General features: G+C 46.5%; 1 protein-coding gene across 1 annotated transcript; it reads right to left on the bottom strand.

The window, feature by feature from the left end:
* Positions 1-7,683: 7,683 nt before the first annotated feature.
* RSL1D1 (ribosomal L1 domain containing 1) lies at positions 7,684-17,935 on the bottom strand. Its single transcript, XM_043560514.1, has 9 exons — positions 16,239-17,935; positions 15,382-15,521; positions 13,975-14,113; positions 13,175-13,323; positions 12,984-13,085; positions 11,752-11,845; positions 11,539-11,664; positions 8,853-9,149; positions 7,684-8,321 (listed from the first exon to the last, which is right to left on the bottom strand). Exons 1-9 carry the CDS (start codon positions 16,902-16,904, stop codon positions 7,995-7,997), a joined length of 2,040 nt encoding a protein of 679 aa, XP_043416449.1. The 5' UTR covers positions 16,905-17,935; the 3' UTR covers positions 7,684-7,994.
* Between the last annotated feature and the right edge of the window lie 1,798 nt (positions 17,936-19,733).

Raw genomic sequence — 19,733 nt, 5'->3', positions numbered from 1 at the left:
GCTCGGAGTCCTGGAGCCTGTTTTCGGCAGCTCAACCAAAAACAATATTGTAAAAAGCATTTTTAAGGCACTTCCAAGCACACAAAACAAAAGCAAGCTACCAATTTTATACAAGAAATGGTAAGTTTCTCTCACCTGGTCCGAGAGGCAGCTTTTTAGTCAAAAATTATATATATCTCGGAAATAATTTCCTCCGAACGGTCCGATAACACTCAAGATGAAATGATTTTAGATGAAAGGCGAGTAAAGCCGTCTCAGCGTTTCTTCTGTATGAATTAGGCTCTTGATTGGATCATTGAAATAACATGGATTCTCAAGAGAAGCAATTCTCATGCATCAGATCAGTTTTTTTCTTAATTAATGCAATAATATACACGCCTCGGTCCTGTAGATTTGGAAGAAACGCCTAACAAGGAGAGACTGGGGCCAAATGCACATGCTAAGTAGCTTACTTGAATGTCGTAAGACACAGTTTGTAATAAAAAGAGGAAAGACAAGATGTTTTCCTCAGGTTGTCTTACACTTGGCCGTCTCATTTGGTTTCACCTGCAGAGAATTTGCTACAGATGTTACTAAGTGTAGGAAACTTCTAGCTACCACTCCCGTTGTACCAGTGTTTCCCAAACCTCTCTGAGGATAGGAATCACCTGCTCTTGGGGCGCCTGGGTGGCTCAGTCGGTTAAGCATCGACCGGACCCTTGATTTCAACTCAGGTCATTGTCTCTTGGTTTGTGAATACGAGCCCCGCATCTGGCTCTGTGCTGATAGAGCAGAGCCTGCTTGGGATTCTCTCTCTCTCCCTGTCTCTCTGCCCCATGCTCGCGCGCTCTCTCTCTCAAAATAAACAAACATTAAAAAAAAAAAAAAAGGAATCACCTGCCCTCTTGTGAAACATACAGATTCTGCAGGCTGCCATGTGTTATCTAATCAAGTAGGTCTGCAGTGGGACCCGGAGTGTATATTTTTTATTTTTACTTATTTTTTAGGAATGTATAATTTGGAAAATATAGATTGGAAAAAAAAAACCACTTATGCCCAGGAAAAAAATATTGTCAAAAACATACCAGATATTAAAATATTAACTGTGTTTATCTTTGGAAGATAGATCTATGGATATTACTTACAGATTCTCAGGCTAAAGAGGACAGAGCACATTAAAAATATTTGGTGGCAGTAGTCCCACTTCAGAGATGGAAAAAACAAGCACAGAAGCTTATTTGCAGACGTTTCAAAACAATACCTTGGGGCGCCTGGGTGGCTCGGTCGGTTAAGCGTCTGAGTCGGTTTCCGCTCAGGTCGTGATCTCACAGTTCGTGAGTTAGAGCCCCACATCGGGCTCGGTGCTGACAGTGTGGAGCCTGCTTGGGATTTCTCTCTCCCTCCCTCTCTGCCCCTCCCCTACTTGCTCTCTATCTCTCTCTCAAAATAAATAAGAAACTTAAAATAAAATAAAATAATATAAAGAACCCTTAAAATGCACCAAGAAAACAAGCCGATTAAAAAAAATGGCCCAGGGGCGCCTGCGTGGGCTCGATGGGTTGGGCGTCCGACTTCAGCTCAGGTCACGATCTCGCGGTTTGTGGGTTTGGGCCCCGCATCGGGCTCTGTGCTGATGGCTTGGAGCCTGGAGCCTGCTTCGGATTTTGTGTGTGCGTGTCTCTCTCTCCCCCTCCCCCATCGTCTCTGTCTTTCTCTGTCTCTCAAAAATAAATAAAACGTTTTAAAAAAAAAATCAGTGGCTGCCAAGTTTCCCAGTGGGTAGGGGAGAGGGAGGAACAGGTAGAGAATGCGGGATTTTCACATCAGTAAAATTACTCTGTATGATAGTAAAATGGTGAGACGTGTCATTATACATCTGTCCAAACCCACGGAATGCACACCACCAAGAGCAAACCCTTGGGAACTACTAGACTCTTGGTGATGATGACGTGTCCGTGGAGGTATATGGGTTATAACAAATGTACGGGGATATTGATAAGGGGGGTGGCCCATGCATGCGCCGGGCAGAGGTATATGGGAAATCTCTGTACCTCCCTCTCAGTTTGACTGTGAGCCTAAAATTGGTCTTTTAAAATGAAGTCTTAGAGGGCACCTGGCTGGCTCAGTCAGTTAAGCGTCCGACTCCCGCTCAGGTCATGATCTCAAGGTTCGTGAGTTCGAGCCCCACGTTGGCTCTATGCTGACAGCTCGGAACCTGGAGCCTGTTTCGGATTCTGTGTCTCCCTCTCTACCCCTCCCCCGCTCATGCTCTGTCTCTCTCTCTCTCTCTCTCTGCCAAAAATAAATAAACATTAAAAAAATTTTTTAAGGGGCGCCTGGGTGGCTCAGTCGGTTAAGCGTCCGACTTCGGCTCAGGTCACGATCTTGCGGTATGTGAGTTCTAGCCCCGCATTGGGCTCTGGGCTGATGGCTCAGAGCCTGGAGCCTGTTTCTGATTCTGTGTCTCCCTCTCTCTCTGCCCCTCCCCCATTCATGCTGTGTCTCTCTCTGTCCCAAAAATAAATAAACGTTGAAAAAAAATTAAAAAAAAAATTTTTTTTAAAAAGAAATATTTAAAAAATCTATAAAATACAATAAAATAAAATGAAGTCTGAGGAAACAACAGAACACCTGCATGTAAGACTAGCAAGAAATGACAATGACGGGAAAACCAGCTGCCTTTGCTGACCATCAACCCATACTGTGCCATGTGGGGGTTACAAGTGCCCTTTGACAAGTTGAGAATCTATTTTCATTTCTTGGGATCTTTCCGTAAGGCGTGAGGATAAAGAGAGAAACTTGATCATTTTTCTTTTATTTTTAATCACTTTTTAAAAATTATTTTTTCAAGTTTATTTACTCATTTTTGAGAGAGAGAGGGAGCAAGTAGGGGTGAGGCAGAGAGAGAGGAAGACAGAGAATCCCAAGCAGGCTTCAAGCTGTCAGTGCTGAGCCCGATGCAGGGCTTGATCCCATCAATTATGAGATCATGACCTGAGCCAAAGCTGGTCACTTAAGTGACTGAGCCACCCTGGCGCCCCTTAAAATAAAAATCTTAATAAAAACAATCTGAGTTCCTTACCCAGAAATAACCATTATTAGCATTTTGTGGGTATCTTCCCATCTTTTGCGGCCCATTGGGACTTTAAGACAGAATTCGAAAGAGATCGTGTGTACTGTAACTTTCTTTGTCCCACTGATAATACGTAGCGAACATCCCACCATGTTTATTGATTTAAATGTTTATTTACTCCTGTGTTTGTTGCTCTGTATCATTTGTTAATGATTGCATAGTTTCTCAATGAATTGATCTGTGTTTACTAAGCATTTTGTAGGCAGCAGGCACTGTTCTAACAAGCATGGATTAAGTCTCTTTAAAAAAAATTGCAGCTGACAATGTTGTGTTCGCTTCAGGTGTCTAATGTAGCGATCTGACAATTCTACCCGCTAAGCTATGAGCATTAGATAACTGTGGTTCCCATACGCCACCATACGCCATTATTACGGTGTTACTGACTCTATCGCTACACTGTACTTTTCATCCCCCTGATTTATTTTACAACTGGGAAGTTCGTATCTGTTAATCCCCCTTCGCCTAGTTTGCCCATCTCCCCGCCCCTCACGCCCCAGTTTTTCCACATCCATCTTGTTACTGTCTTTTGTGTTCTTTTTAAAGTTTATTTTGAGAGAGAGAGAGAGAGAGAGAGAGAGAGCGAGCGCAAGTGGGGGAAGAGGAGAAAGAGAGAGAGAGAGAGAGAGAGAGAGAGAGAGAGAGAGAGAGAATCCCAAGCAGGCTCCCAGCTGTCAGCGCGGAGCCCAGCCTGTGGCTCGATCCCATGAACCGTGAGATCATGACCTGAGCCTAAATTAAGAGTTTAACCACTGAGCCACCCAGTACCCTCCACTTTGCTCATTTTAAAAACTGGATTGTCTTTTCATTGTTGTTTTAAGAATTTTGCTCATTTGGGTTTTTTCGTTTTTGTTTTTGTTTTTTTTTTTTTGTAAGCTCTACACCCAAAATGGGGCTTGAACTCATGACCCCAACATCAGGAGTCACATGCTCTACCCACTGAGCCAGACAGGTGCCCCTTGTTAAGAGTTGTTAATACATTCTTAATACAAGTTCCCCATCAGGTAAGAGATTTTTGAATATCCCCCCATTCAGTAGGTTGTCTTTTCACTTTTTTGTGAAGCACAAAGTTTGTTTTAAAAATTTTTTTTAATGTTTATTTTTGAGAGAGAGAAAGAGTGTGAGCAGGGAAGGGGCAGAGAGAGAGGGAGACACTGAATCTGAAGCAGGCTCCAGGCTCTGAGCTGTCAGCACACAGCCCGACGTGGGGCTCGAACTCACAGACCGTAAGATCACGACCCAAACCAAAGTCAGACGTCTAAACGACTGAGCCACCCAGGTGCCCCTACACAAAGTTTTCAATATGGATGAACTGGTTTTTTGGTTTTTTTTTTTTTTTTTCCACTTGTGTTAAGGTGTCATAGCTCCAGAAACTAGTGCCTTAACCAAGGTCATGAAGATTTACTCCCGTGTTCTCTTCCAGGGTCCCATTTTGAATTATTTTTTCGTATCCAGGGTTAGATAAGGATCTTTCTTTTACATCTAGATATCCAGATGTCCTAATGCCAAAAGAGTTGAAGACTCTTTTTCCCATGGTCTTGATAGACTTGTCAATCAGCATACAAGTAAGGGGTTATTTTCTGGACTCTCTATTCTATGCCACAGGCCTGTATGTGTAGTTCTCCTTCTAGCTCCCTCCCGTGGTTTCCATTAGCACTTCCCTCCAAACACACACATTCTAAGCTTAACACTCAGTTATCGGCAGATGGCAAGTTCCCGAGCCTCTGGACCCCCTCCTCCTCGGGGCCGAACACAGCCCCTATTCCAAAATTCTGGCGCCGTCACAAACTAGACCGGGGCTCTCTTGAAGTTCAAAGCTGTGCTGTGTGCATTAGTTTCTCAAGCCCAGCCCCACACCCGGCAGGTTGTAGGAACTTGGTGGTTAAACGGCAGGTAGGTGAGTGGCCAAACGAAGGAAATGAACACTGATGTAACCCGGCAGCTGAACGGCTAGTCCAGCGAAGTTTCTGACTCTGTGCCACCGTGAGGCTGAGGACCCTGAGGAAACGATTTTATGGGAGAATCTGTACAGAAAAGTTGGGTATCGAATTCACATCATCAGCTAGCTTCTTCTGAAAGGCTTAAGAGCCAGGTTTTTAGGGGACTCAAAAGAATACATATAGCCTGATTACTTCCTGGGTATTTCAAGTACAGAAAATGCCCCCAACTGAGTCAAACAGATGCTAATCCCCCCTTTTTTAAGCTTATGTATTTATTTTTAGAGAGACACAGAGACAGCTCAAGCAGGGGAGGGGCAGAGAGAGACGGAGAGAGAGAGACAGAGGAAGAATTCCAAGCTGACGCCCCACTATCACCGCAGAGCCCGACGGAGGACTCGAACCCGTGAAACCGTGAGGTCGCGACCTGAGGCACAACCAAGCTTAACCAACTGGGCCACTCAGGCGCCCCCGGATGTTGATCCTTTTAAGACAGCACTGGACTAAGACGTCGAGTCTGTGGTTAAACATAAGCACCCAGTTTGCCATTTTCTCTCCGAGACCATCATCCTGAAGTCATCGCTATAACCCAAATTATATCTGTGGTCCTTCATCACACGCATGAATTCCTTCAAGACCCAAGGCTTGACGAGGGCTTCTGATGGTTCGTAAAGTCCTGCTGAGAATCTTGGTGCTGTACATGTGAACACAGGGAAAACCGTAGCAATTTGAGGAGAAAGAAATGTGGGTGGTACAGAACCTTCAAATATCTAGTAAAATGGCCAAATAGTTCTTGGCTGGTTAAACCCTTCAACGCCTGTGAACTGGAAGGGGCCAGGGCAAGGGTCTGGGGTCAGTAATAAGATAGCAGGACTCAACCAATTCCTTTGGTCCCTCATTTTTATTATTTCTCAAGGAGACTATGAAATACGATGTGATCTTCACTAAACAGCGAGGCTGTCTTAAATACAAAACATTTAAAAATATTTTTGGAGGGGAGGGGGCTCAGTCAGTTGAGCATCTGACTCTTGATTTCAGCTCAGGTCAGGTCACGATCTCACCGGTTTGTGAGTTCGAGCCCCACGTCGGGCTCTGCGCTGACAGCACGGAGCCTGCCTGGGATTCTGCCTCTCAAAATAAATAAACTTCAAAAGTTTTTTTGATGGTTATTATGGTTCCTTAAAAAAAAAAAAAAAGAAAGAAAGAAAAAGAACCAAAATTCAAGTATTTCTTCAGAAAGGTTGCATGACATTTCTCCCACCAGACCCGGTTTTGTCCCTTGAATCTCCACGGCATGGCGGATGGGTCCAGAAACCCAGCACTGACTCCCAGTATAGTGTCAGCCACACACCCAGCCTTTTAACCCCAAGAGCGTGACTCACCATAGCAGCGGTTTCCCGCTCCTCTCGGCCCCAGGTCGCAGCCCTATCGGCCAGCTGGGGACGCGCCTGAGCCTTAGAGACCTAGCAGGTGGGTTTGTGCCTTGTTGTTGCAATTCAGAATTTTCACCCATTCCCGAGCTGTGGTTTCCAGTTGTCAGAAGGTGAGCCTCCTGCTTAAGAAGTTTAAAATAAATCTGCTGTTTTCAACATAACTTGAGTGACCCCTGATGTACAAAGGACAGGAAGGTAAGCAGCTGCCCCACATTTCCATCAGGAGGAAGCCATAGACCAAAGAGATCACTTGTGTCACAGAATCCTTATTGGTTGGGTGGAGGGTGGGTAAAAGACCGAATGCTGTCCCCTCCCCCCATCAGGTCACGTAGAGAGGAGCAGCACTGTGTACGTGATGACCCACGCCAAAGAGGACTTCACCTTCACGTCTCAAGATGTGGAACAAGGCTGGCCTATTGCCGTGGGACCTCGTTTCTGCAGAAAATTCAAAGCGATTGTGCTAATCCTCTTTGTGAAATGTGTACTTGAAAGCCTACAAGGACAGCGGAATTACAAAGTTGTGTTATTTGAGAGGATTTGAGGATTGTAAGTTAACGTCTGAAAAGCAAAAGCTCTCGCTCCTCTAACTTGATGGAAGACGGTCTGCAAGTTGACTGCTTCCCGAGCCACGTGATCCCTGAAAGCGTGCCTCACTTCGGCCTTTCCGGTAGGACAGGGAACCCGTCGCTTACCACCAGGGATGGGGACCCTGATTCAAATCGAGGGAAAGGCCAAGCACCTGAAAAGTCACTGACTGCCTCAGAACACATTTGAGTCACCCCAAATCCACAGGCCACTCTCTCCGGCTTCCTGGCCTACAGTCGGCACACGCGAGCGAATCCACACAGGCCGAGGAAGGGTCTGGAGGAAGACGGCAAAGCTAGAAGGATTTCTGGTCTCTGGCAGGCGGGATTCAACTCCGCGTCTCTGAAAACGGCTCCCTGTTAACCGGTCTCATCAAGGGCACGCCCCCTCGGCGGCCCGGGCCCAGGCCAACTACCACCAACATCCACTAGTTGATTCCGAAACCCGCCGAGGGCTTCTTGTAAGTTGCACAGCTGAGTGCCAGGCAGCAGCCCCTCCCTGCCGGCGGACAAGGGCTGGGAAGGTTCGCACAAACTAGGGTAATGGAGCCTAGGCAAAACCCACGGTGACAGCAGACGGGGCCAGGGGTCACATCGCAGGGATTCAAGGAAAACCAAGATAGGGAGCACCAAGAGTTTACTCAGAAGCCGTTACACTTTAATGACAAGCAACCACACAGAAGCACTGTATTTTCCCTCTGTTACATTAGCAAATACATGGAAAAGCAACTTAAAAAATGGGTCTCCTTCACAACTACTCCTTCCCACGCCCACCAACATCCGTCAGAATTGCTTGCGGAGGTTTTAACAAGTATTTAAGTCTGGGCCTCACTCCTGGAGGAGACTGCGCCGGGCAGGGGCGGGATCCAGGCATTTTTTAAAAAGCTCTTTAGGGAGTCTGGAGGATTCCTTCTGCTTGAGTCTCTGATTTTTAGGTCGACTGGGGCACTCTGGACTTTTTGGGCCACTGTTTGGGGGCGTGGGGGGCTTTTTTCGCAGACTTACTAGGAGTAGTGAAGAACTTGGCCCCTGGCTTCTTGGTCACCTGTCTTGGGTCTTTTTTGCCCAGTGAAGAGTTTTGTTCTTTTCCCGCCTCTTCTTTGATTCTTGGCTTCTTGCCCGGGCTGCTACCTGGGGTCTTGGGCTCCGCAGCCTTCGGGGTCTCGAAACTGGGAAGGGCCTTTCTCTTCTTCCCACGAGGTGCGCTGGGATTGGGACTCTTTTTTGGAGACTTCTTTCCTGTGGCGTGTTTTTGCATCTAAGAAAAATAAGAGTTAAGTGCAGGGAAAAACGGCCCCTGACAATGGAACTCCGAGAGTGACTGTCTTCACCAGGCCGGAAAGGTTTTCCAGGCAGGACCCAGCACCCAAGCTTGCCCTTGCCCTGGTACATTTCCAAAGATTAATCATGTGGTGATCCGGGACTCACTGTCAGAAACTGAACCACTGCCCCAATGTCTGCCCCGGCCTGCTTTTGAAAACCCACAGGCGATGGGTCCCAGAATTATTAACATGACCACCCCTCCCCTGAATCCGAGATACACAGGGGAATGTGTGCACTGCACATCACTCCAATACAGGGCAAAGGAAGCCCCTCCCAGGCTTCTGGGTCTACCTGGTAAGTTTCATCTATGACCTCGGGATCTTTGCTACGACAGATTCTGCTGGAAATACACTAGGGACAAACAACGCCCCCGTCCTTGCAATGCCTCTTACACGCATGGCTCAGCGGGGTCTGCCTGACACACGGGGGCACTGAAGCCATCGGCCACTAGCACCAATAGAAATACCTCTCCGTTTTCTTTCGCTGGAGTCCTCTCTATTGGTACCAGTTGAGGGAGCTCCTCTTCGGATTCGTCCTGCACTTTATTCTGGGCTTTTCCTCGACTGCTCTCTTTCTTCCCACACGCTCGGGCCTCCTTCAGGGGTGCGGGGTCCTTCACCGGAGCACCGCCAGTTCCAGGGCCTGCCTCCTCCTTCTTCGGGGCCGACGAGGCCTTTCTGGCCTGCTTCGTAAGCCTTTTGCTTCTTTTCTTCTCCTTTTGTTTTTCACGATACTCTTTTTGTTTTTCTTTTTTCTTTAATTCCTACCAAAACACCAAACAAAAAACCCAGTAACAAAAAAGCCACACCAAACTCCAAGCCTAACTTTAGTAGGGAACACACTTGTTGGTCAATAAATGGCATAGACTTAGAACTTGCAATGCTCATTATTCATAAGCTTCTGGAAAATGCCTTGATCTGTGGCAACTCTGAGCAAACAAAACACAACACCAGCACTGGAACCTCAATGGCACTTGGCTCTGACTCACAGAACTACATATGGGGACTTGGAAGCAATGAGGTGTGCAGTCAGAGCTTCTGCAAGGTGATCTGATTTATAGGTGAGTTAAGAATTATCTTAGGGATGCCTGGGTGGCTCAGTCGGTTTGAGTGTCCAACTCTTGAATTCGGCTCAGGTTGTGATCCTAGGGTTGTGGGATCAAGCCCTGCATTGGGCTCTGTGCGGACTGTGCTTAAGGTTCGTTCTCCCTCTCCATCCCTCCCTCCCTCCCTCTCCCGCTCTCTCTCTCTCTTCCCCTCTCTGTCCCTCCCTGGCCTGTGAGCGTGCGCACACACGCACACGCGCGCGCGCACACACACACACACACACTCTTTCTCTCTCTCAAATAAAAAAATAAATAAAAACCTAAAAGGAAAAAAAAAAAAAGAATTATCCTAAATTGTAGAGTATTCTGATGTGAATTACATCTCAAAACAGTTTTAAGAAAAAAAACTGATAATTTTTCCCTACTTCAGACTGGGGCAGCAGTTAGACTAAGAAGTTTATAGAACCAGGGGTCCACTGTCCTTACCACAGACCACTGTTAAATGACCCCCATAATAGTGTGTAAACTCCATGTTAGCCAACAATTCCAACATTTTTGCAAACTCCTCAAATCAATGTGCTGACAGATGGCAAAAAAATTCACGTGTCCTGCTCCTGATAATGGCAGTCTTTTATTTTGGGTCATTCTCCCAATGAAAACAAGTAAAAGTGGGATGAAATACTTAAAATTTTTTTTTCTTAAAGGCATCAATGAACCAACTACCTGTGAGACATCTAAAATAAGGACCCCATGGGTAAGTGAGTCCAGAAGCAAATTTTGCTGTGAGTACTGGCTAATCAATAATTTTTGTTTTAACAGGGGGTGGGGTGGGTGGAAAGAAATCAAACCCCAGTGTCCACACCAGGCAGGGGTCCTAGGAGGACCCCCCCCCAATAAGCTGGGACCCCACTGAGTCATGCTCTCAGGGCGAAGATGAACAGAAGTGGAGGAGTGCAGATTCTCAGCATGGTTTGCTCCGAATCACTCAGGGAATCTCAAGCCTTTGATCTGCCTTCAGGGAGTCCCAGGCCAAGGTCCAGAGACTTAAATGGAAATCTTCTAGAGAAAGATCTTCACCCTACACCTCAAATTAGTTCTACAAATAATTTTCCAATGCGACGACCGAGACATGGTCAACGATGACCGAGTCCACAAGGAACCAAAGGGCACAGAGAACAGGCTGGGATACCAGGATCTCCACTACTCGAATGACCAGACAGTGAAGCAACTGTGCTTAAAGTGTTCCAACAATTAAGGTGAACAGGAGTACTGACAGGTAACAGGAAATTAAAAGAAGTAAAGCCAGTGTGAAAAAGAACAAACATACAACTTCCAGAAGCAGGGGGGGTGGGGGGGGGTGTCGGGGGTGTAATTAAAAGACCAAAATTAAAAACCCACTGAACATGATTAACATGGCTAAAAAAAAAAAAAAAAAAAAAGGTGGGGGGTGCCTGGGTGGCTTAGTCGGTGAAGCCTCTGACTTCGGCTCAGGTCATGATCTCGTGGTTTGTGAGTTCGAGCCCCGCGTCGGGCTCTGTGCTGACAGCTCAGAGCCCAGAGCCGGCTTCAGATTCCGTGTCTCCCTCTCTCTCTGCCCTCCACTGCTCACGCGGTCTCTAACATAAATAAACATTAATAATAATAAAAAAAAAAAGCGTCACCAAACTAGGAGACTGGTCCAAAACAGAGCAAAAATAGCAAAATAATTCTCTCGTTCTACCGAGAGAGGCACTAAAAGCCTACAGACCCAAACTGACGGCTATCTGTTAGCCTCACGCAATCGTCAAAGCTGTCCACAGGAAAGTTCTTAACACGCTCGGTTTTGGTTTTCTTTCAGCTCCTCCTGCCGCTACACAGGCCCCTACTGAGCTGACTCACCCCACTCAAGGGAAACCAAAAATGATCAACAAACACAGGATATTTACATCAGACCTCAATATACTTCATTCACACCACCATGAAGTGATCTCGGAGAAAAGCGGGAACAAGGCACCTAAATGCACGAGCCCTGGAAACCGCGGAAGGTCAGGCAGGAACGGAACCCGCTCTCCTTGGGCCGCGATCACGCCTGCGAGGAAGCCCACCTGGTGTTTCAAGTTCGACTCACCTTCTTCTTCTGACTAGGAGTGCGCACTCCTTTGGCTTCGCCCTGACAGCTGACAAACGAGGAAAAGATGGGAAGCGAAGCGGACCTCTCGGTTTTCACATACAGGAGCTTCACACTCTCCCACTTCTGCAACAGAGACAAGAACGACACTGTCGGTCCACGTCCCGTTTCTGCTGCGCGAACCACCGACTGCTGCACCTGTTAAGACCGCACCTCTGGCAGCTTCTGGGAAAGCCTCTTCGTGACCGCGATGATGTTATCGATGATGTGCTGGACCTCCATTCCCGTGTGACCCACGCGGATGGTACTGAAATGTAACACGGCAGCAGACAAGAAGGTTTTTAAGAATAAGTTGTTTAAGCAATAATAATGATTTGTTTCTCGGGGAGCCTGGGTCACTCAGTCGGTTAAGTGTCCGACTTGGACTCAGGTCATGATCTCACAGTCCTTGAGTTCGGGCCCCGTGTCGGGCTCTGTGCTGACAGCTCAGCGCCTGGAGCCTGCTTCGGATTCCACCCCCGCCCCCCGCCCCCGTCCCTCCCTGCTTGTGTGCTCTCTCTCTCACTCTCTCAATAATAAATGAACATTAGAAAAATATATGAAAAAAATTTTTTGTTTTTCAAAATGCAGCACAGGCAGGTATGTGAGAAATCTAAATACACAATCCTAAAAAGAAACGTAAGGTAGAAACATTATAACCTTTAGGGTTTTAACAGATTTTAGATTCTCTCTCTTGCTCTCTCTCTGCCCCGCCCCATGCTTGTGTGCACACGGGCATGCTCTCAAAATGAATAAACAAATGTTTATTTAAGGTCACCTGGGTGGCTCAGTTAAGCGTCTGACTTTTGGCTTGGGCTCAGGTCATGATCTCACAGTTCGTGAGTTCGAGCCCCGTGTCAGGCTCTGCACTGACAGTGCAGAGGCTGCTTGGGATTCTCTCTCCCCCTCTGTCTGACCCTTCCCGGCTTGTGTGCATGGGCGCTCTCTCACTCTCTCTCAAAAACTAAATACTTCTAAAAATAAAAATAAATAAACATTTTTAAAAGGGGGGGGGTGACACGCCTGGGTGGCTCAGTCAGTTAAGCCTCTGACTCTGGATTTCAGTTCATGAGCACACGGTTCAGGAGTTTGAACTCGGTGTCGGGCTCTGTGCTGAGCTCTGAGCTCTGTGCTGTCAGTGCGAGGCCCGCTTGTGATTCTCTCTCTATACGTATTCTGTATACCCTCAGTCCTATATAGAGAACACTGATAGAGACCACTTACATCACTGTGGAAAGCTCTAAGGGGCAGCTGCTTCCAGAGAATGACACGCTTGGTAGGGACGGACTTTAGTTTTAATAGAAGGATCTGGTTTTCATTCACACAATCTCGTAAGAAACAGCTTACAAAATTATTACCGAATGAACAGGAGACTAAACAGGCACACACGAACACCTTTTCCCTACCTGCAAGAACCACTTTTTGAGATGTTCAAGACAGTCCCGCCTATACAGGTGTTGATCTCCTTGGATAAATTCTTGGCCAGAAGGTTTACAGGAACAGGAACCCTGTAACGACACGCAGGCGCTTGGAGCACAGTGCACGCACACGGATGACGTCCACGGGGCTCAGACGCAGCCACTGCGAAGCAACCTACTTCTTTCTGTGATAGAAGTGTCTCCCCAGGTGTGACGGCAGGAGCCGCCGGATTCTCGCATCAGTGAGGAAGAAGTCAAAGCTGCCCAGCAGGCGAAGCTTGGCTTCATAGGGTTTGTATTCCGTCTTTAAAGTTCGTAGAGGGATGATCTAGAAACACAAGAGGAAAAACCCCAAAAGTTAAGGACTTGACCAAGAAGGAGAAACACTCAAGCGGTAACTTTGGTCTGGATCTCAAATCGTCATAGAGCCACACAGTTCGGTCAACCTGCGGCGAGAACCCACGACGTGCCGGGAGCTGGGCTCACCGATGGAGGCACAAATGGGCTGGGACCCACATCAAGAAAGGACACCGGTGACTACAAGCCACGACAGTGACCTAACGGAGAAGTCTTTTGTGAATTCTTCAAGATAATAAAGGTACTGCTGTACCTGTGAGCTCTGGGGTCAAGAAACCTCAACAGCTCATCCATCACAGAGAAGATGAAGCCGTCCTACCAAAGCCAGTGAGAACCGAAAAGAAAAAATTAAATTAAAACTTAAATTCCCAGGGGCACCTGGCCGGCTCAGTCAGTGAAGCGGGCAACTCCTGATCTCGGGGTTATATGTTCAAGCCCGACGTTGGGTACAGAGATTGCTGAAGAACAAAATCCTTAAAAACTAAAAAAAAAAACAAAAACTAAAATCCCTAGGAAAGAAATACTAGATTATAAGGTAGTGCAAGAATGTATGATTTAGCACTTCAGTCAAAAGAGCGAATCAGAGCTTTTCATTGCCCTGAAAATATTAACCACTCCTGACCTGAGAAATGGTTTTAATTCCATGTTTGTTCAAAAGCTTCTTGTAAAACCGTTCTGTCTTTTCAGGAGTTAAATTGGGTTCATCCTTGGTAAGTAAACAAATATCTGTTAAATCTGATCGAATACCATGAGGCAAGGACCTGCAAAATACATGAGAAGGAAGTGAGGGATAAAGCATTATAACGGACAAAATATACGTTTCTACTCCACAGAATACACAATAAATTCAGTCACTTCAACAAACTTCATTCATGCTGTCTAAGCAAATACTCTACCAAGAACATTTAAAAATACATCTAGTTTTCAGCAGTCTGGACAGATTTAAGATTCAAGTAAATCATCACAAATACCCAGCATCCAAAATATCAATTAATATCTGAGATATAACCAGACTTAACATATAATCAAAGATACCCAAGACAGCGCACACGCAGTTATCATTATACGACGCTACAAAAGCATGTGTTCTAAAATGTGAACAACCTGGTTTCATGAGGATAGTTCTGCTTCAGAACTTTACCCTGCAGAAAACCCTGGATTCCATAAACAACATAACCCTTAAGAGGTGAACAGAAGGGGCGCCTGGGTGGCTCAGTCGGTTGAGCAACTGACTTTTGATCTCAGCTCAGGTCCTGATCTCATGATTCGTGAGATTGAGCCCCTTGTCGACCTCAGCACAGGAGACTGCTTGGGATTCTCTCTCCCTCTCTGCCCTTCCCCTAAAATAAACTTTAAAAAAAAAAAAAAAAGGCTGAACAAACCAACAAGGACCAGAAAACTTATGGTTTTTTTTTGACAGGAGACAAAAGGACCCACAGAGGCAGGGGTGCCAGAGAGAATACAGGACATGTTATATACATATATATATATATTTTTTAGTATAATCATGTCCCAAATATTACATGGGACCTACTTATACGAAAAAATTACTTCTATTTTTATTTGCTAAGTCTGACAACTCTGGAGAGAAGGGATCTCTGACCTAAAAGTCCTAGAGCAAGAAGAATGTGTGATCACCATAGCTTTGTTTTCCAGAAGGAGCTCACTGCCGTCTGTAACCATCTCTGCATGTAGGAGCGAGTCGGGGACCTCACGAGTTTAGCTTGAAACTACCATGACATGGAAAGATAACAGAATGTATACAAATGCAAAAGCTGTACTAATTTATTCTAAACCCAGGTTTCAGATTCAACAGAACTGTGCATCAATCCCCAGAAAATTGGTGACATTTTTAGAAAATTTAAGCATGTGTGAATTCTTTTTTTTTTTTAAGGCACGATTACACATTTCAACTCATATTTTTATTTTGAATTTGCAAAATGTGCACTAGAAACAAAAGGGCGATGGTTACAGACACACAGAACGACCAAGCCGGTAACAGAGGCAAAGGCAGAAAATCAGAACTTACAATCTGACCCTCAGTTCTTTACTTGGAATCTTCCATAACACCACCATTAAAAAGAAATTTTCATTCTCATTCAGAAGCAATCCATTCGCGTTTTTCCTCGACTTGGAATGTGCCAACAGAGCTTCCACTGCCTTTCTTATCTGCAACGTGGAGATACACGAACAAATTCATTCTCAATCTGATTTATGGTTTAGCATTTGTCCCCTCCTCGCGTCTATTTTTCCTTTTTTTTTTTCCTCCTCAAATTCTATTTTAATGGGCAACCTCCATAACCATCTCTATCAGGATCCTGCAATTTGGGATCAGAGGAATGTCAGACTCATCAGAAACCACCTAAGGATCCACTCAGCACCCGTCTACAGAAAAGAGCCTCTTTCTTCCACGTTAAGGCGACTATCGCGCCAGGTGGGAACATGCTTCCCGGGAACTGGGTGGCGAAGGCGGCAATGCCAGGAAAAGGGCAACACGCAACTAGCGTATACTGGGGCCATTACTATATGCCAGGGACCTGACCGAGACCAACAGAGACACTTTCTTTAAACCCAAGGTCACGGAGACTGGCAAAATTACCCGATCTGCCAAAGTCAAAGGGTAGGGGAACAGAGCCGGGTGGATCTCACGCCGGAAGCCCAGGCTGTACCTGCATCCACCTGGAGGGCCAGGCCGCAGGGCTGGGGGCGGCGAGCGCCTCCCCGAGCGCAGGAGGAGCGGGCAGGCTGAGCGCGACGCGACACGGCGACCCTCTTCCCAAAGCTCCGGGGACGTCGGCGAGGGCCAGGGGCCCGGCCCGGCCCCCCGCGTCTCGCACGGCCGTGGCCACCCCGCCTCCCAGCCCCCCTCCCCACGGGACCACTCACCTGCCCTTGGTCCAGCTGATCCAGGGAGGCAGGGGTCTCTGGAGCGGTGGCGGAGGCCGCGGTTGAGGAGGAGGGTGGGGTGGAAGCCGAACCCTCCATTTCGTTCCCACCTCGTGCAGACGCTCGCGCGGTACCGGCAGGGCTCTCTGTGCGCACGCGCGAGCCCAGGCCCGCAGCCGGAAGTTGGGGGGCGGGACCGGGCTCTGATGTCACGTCCGGGAGCGCGGGGTCAGGCCAGGGGATGTGGCACCGGCGAGGTTTGGAGGCTGCGCCGGCTGTCCGAGTCTCCGTCGTCAGGCGCGGGAGCGGCCTCGGTGACACCTGGCTCTCATTCTGTACCGAGCGACTCGAGCGAGCGCCTGGAACTGGGGGAGGAGGCCTGGCCCGCCGCCCACCTGCCCCGCCGCCGCCGCCTCTTGGGAGGCCGACGCGGTGGGGCGCGAGTCGTGAGCCAGCGCCGGTCTCTCCTGGGCCTCGGCTCCCGGAAAGGCGGGAGGTCAGCGCAGGTACGCGGAAGCGTGCAGGCTGGACCACCTGCGGCCGCAGAAGGTAGAGTCCCCCGCCTCTCCGCAGCCCCAGTGGTGGCTCCTGTTCCCTGTTCTCCTGGAGCCTTGCGGGGATGTTCCTAGGCACGTCTAGAAACGACTCTTTCTTTTTCTTCTTCATGGATGATGGGTTTAAACTTAAATCTTTTTTTTTTTTTAAACAAATCGTAGCCTCGTAGACCCATTCTTTGTTCTGCACGTTGCATTTCCCTCCGAATGCTTATTTCTTGGAGGTTGTCTGTGCCGCTACCTCATGCCCTGCCTCATTTTTAAAAACTGCCCAGTGGCCTTCCATCATGTGAATAAACAGTTTATTTAGGAGGTTTTGGTGAACGTGCGGGATGGTTCTAGTCTTTTTGCAACCAGCTTTGGGCATTTTTGAGAGATGAAAGAATGGGAGTAGGGGGCTTTCCATGTCTCTTGCTTTCCAAAAAACCCTCCTTCCATATTGCAAAGCTGGAAGAAGGCATGTTCTGCTGCTGGTCCCTGATAGTGACTTTGTCCGGCATCAGCTTGTAGAAGAAATGTTCTTAAATCATTGATACCCACTGTTATTTGTCTATTCTAGAATGTTGTGTAAGATGGAATTCGTTTTAGCACAGTATTATGAGTTGTTACGTTAGGCCTCGTGTATCAGCGTTTTCTGGTATTCTGAGAGGAGCATTAGGGATGTCACATGTGTCGTTTGAATTCAAGTTTGCGAGCCAGATTTCTAGACCAAAGGAAAGGCATGAATTCAGGTACAGGAGCAGAGTGATGTTTGCAGGTGGTATTAAGAGGCTGGAGAAGGGCCATGCAGAGGGGAGGGATGGGACATGGGGCTAGAATGGTAGGTTAGGGAACTAATGCATCTCCAAGGCTGATGGCTTGTCTGTACCTTGGAGAAAACTATGCATACAAGATTGTTGAATTGCCGGATTGTGATTTAAAAAATGATTCACGGGGGCACCTGGGTGGTTCAGTCCGTTAAGCATCCGACTTTGGCCCAGGTCATGATCTCATGGTGGTGAGTTCCAGCCCGAAGTCGGGTTCTGTACTGACAGCTCAGAGCCTAGAGCCTGCTTCAGATTTTGTGCCTCCCTGTTTCTCTGCCCCTCCCCCACTTATGCTCGGTCTCTCTCTCTAAAATAAACAAACATTTTAAAAGACTGACAGAGAGATCAGAAGGGAGCTCATGTTATTTCACCACCTTTTAGGAATACTAAATGGTCTGTGTTTGATAATAGCTTTAATAAAATCAGATAAACAGAAAAGATGAAACTTCTCTGGTTTATTTACTTATTTGCATTTCTAATGATAATTCAGAGAAGGCTGTATTTGCAACCATGACAGAATCTTAATTGGGAAACAAAATTAAACCTCCTTTCAAGGAAGGATAAAAAATTCTGGGATATTCATAATATAAAATGTTGGTCGGCAATAGGGAATAAACTACTGATACAACATGATTCATCTCTAAAACATGATGTTGCTTCAAAGAAGACAGTTGAGGGCCTCGTGATTTCCATTTATGTGGAGTTCAAAACCAGACGAAACTAACACGGCAGAACAGTGATCCCCCTTGGCAGGAGGAATGAACTGGAAGGGGGTGAAAGGAACTTCAGTGATAGAAATGTTCTCTGTGTTGATGTGGATGTCTACATAATTGTATAGACTGGACAAACTCATTGTAAAGTTATATATATTCCACTGTATACACATTTTACCTTAATAAAAAATTCCTCTTGTACACAAGTTCTGTCTGCTGCACCTTCTTTACAAATAGTAAATAACTCCTAAGAGTCTAATTCTTTCAAAAATTTCTTTTTCCGAAAATTTAGTGTATTTCCCGGGGAAATAACAAAGCTTGGTAATGGACAGATTGCTTTTATTCTAAGTAATTTGTGAAATCTACAAGCCAACACAAAATACTTGAATACTTCGGGGCACCTAGGTGGCTCAGTCGGTTCTGACTTCAGCTCAGGTCATGATCTTGCAGTTTGTGGGTTTGAGCCCCATGTCGGGCTCTGTGCTGACAGCCTACAGCCTGGAGCCTGCTTCAGATTCTGTGTCTCCCTCTCTCCCCTCCCCTGCTCATACAGTCTCTCTCTGCCTCAAAAATAAACGTAAAGAAAGACTTGACTACTTCAATTAAAAGGGGTTAAATCACCATAGTAAATCTCAATCTAAATATAATCACACAATAAAGAATTCAAAATAGGTTAAATATTAATTTTTCCCATTCCCTCTCTAGCTAAACTTTTACCAGTAGACTTAGATAATCAGTAGCCTCACTCTTAAACGAGAGAATGAAACTTTTTTTGTAAAAATGCTTTAAAATTAAAACTCAAATCATTAAGTTTGAACTACTTTTACTGCTTCTTTATTTGGGCACTGAAGTGAAATGTTGAAGAGATCAAAGGTAAGATGGGTTAAGAAAATGTGCAACGAACATTAAATGGGACCCAGTGCACAGTGAGAGGGTGAAAAGTTTTTGCCTCATTTTTTTTTATCTTAGGGCAAGAGAGGGGGAAGGGGGCAGAGGAGGGGAGACAGAATCCCCAGCAGTATACATGCTCAGCACAGAGCCCAACATGGAGCCTGATCCCACGACCCTGGATCATGACCTGAGCTGAAATCGAGTCAGATGCTCAACTGACTGAGCGACCCAGGCACCCTTAACAGAAGGATCAGATCATAAAAAATAGTACTTGATGGGGCGCCTGGCTGGCTCAGTCGGGAGAGCATGCGACTCTTAATCTCTGGTTCATGAGACCAACCCCCAGTTGGGTGTGGAGCCTACTTTAAAAAAATATACGCGGTCTTATAAAAAGTTAGTAATTGAGTAACAGCACACTTGTCAGTTCCGAGGTTTTTGTTTCCTTGTTTTGACTATTTCTAGCAGAAAACAGGAAAATATTTCATGCAAGGAATTTGGGCACAAAGAGCCTTCGGAAAGAATTTAAAGGAA

This window comes from Prionailurus bengalensis, chromosome E3, assembly GCF_016509475.1.
Source record: "Prionailurus bengalensis isolate Pbe53 chromosome E3, Fcat_Pben_1.1_paternal_pri, whole genome shotgun sequence".
In the NCBI taxonomy this organism is placed as follows: domain Eukaryota; kingdom Metazoa; phylum Chordata; class Mammalia; order Carnivora; family Felidae; genus Prionailurus; species Prionailurus bengalensis.
Note: the sequence above shows the minus strand (reverse complement) of the source record. Positions and strands in the feature narration are given on the sequence as shown.

Bases quoted from the DNA above. Each gene is read 5' to 3' on its own strand.
- RSL1D1 (XM_043560514.1), bottom strand. From the start codon at position 16,904: ATGAAGAAGAAAAAGAAAGAGTCGTTTCTAGACGTGCCTAGGAACATC. The intron at 13,086-13,174 runs GTAGGTTGCTTC...GTGTCGTTACAG, and splicing joins CACTTCTATCACAGAAAGAA to GGTTCCTGTTCCTGTAAACC. The intron at 11,665-11,751 runs GTGCGGTCTTAA...TCTCTGTTGCAG, and splicing joins TTTCCCAGAAGCTGCCAGAG to AAGTGGGAGAGTGTGAAGCT.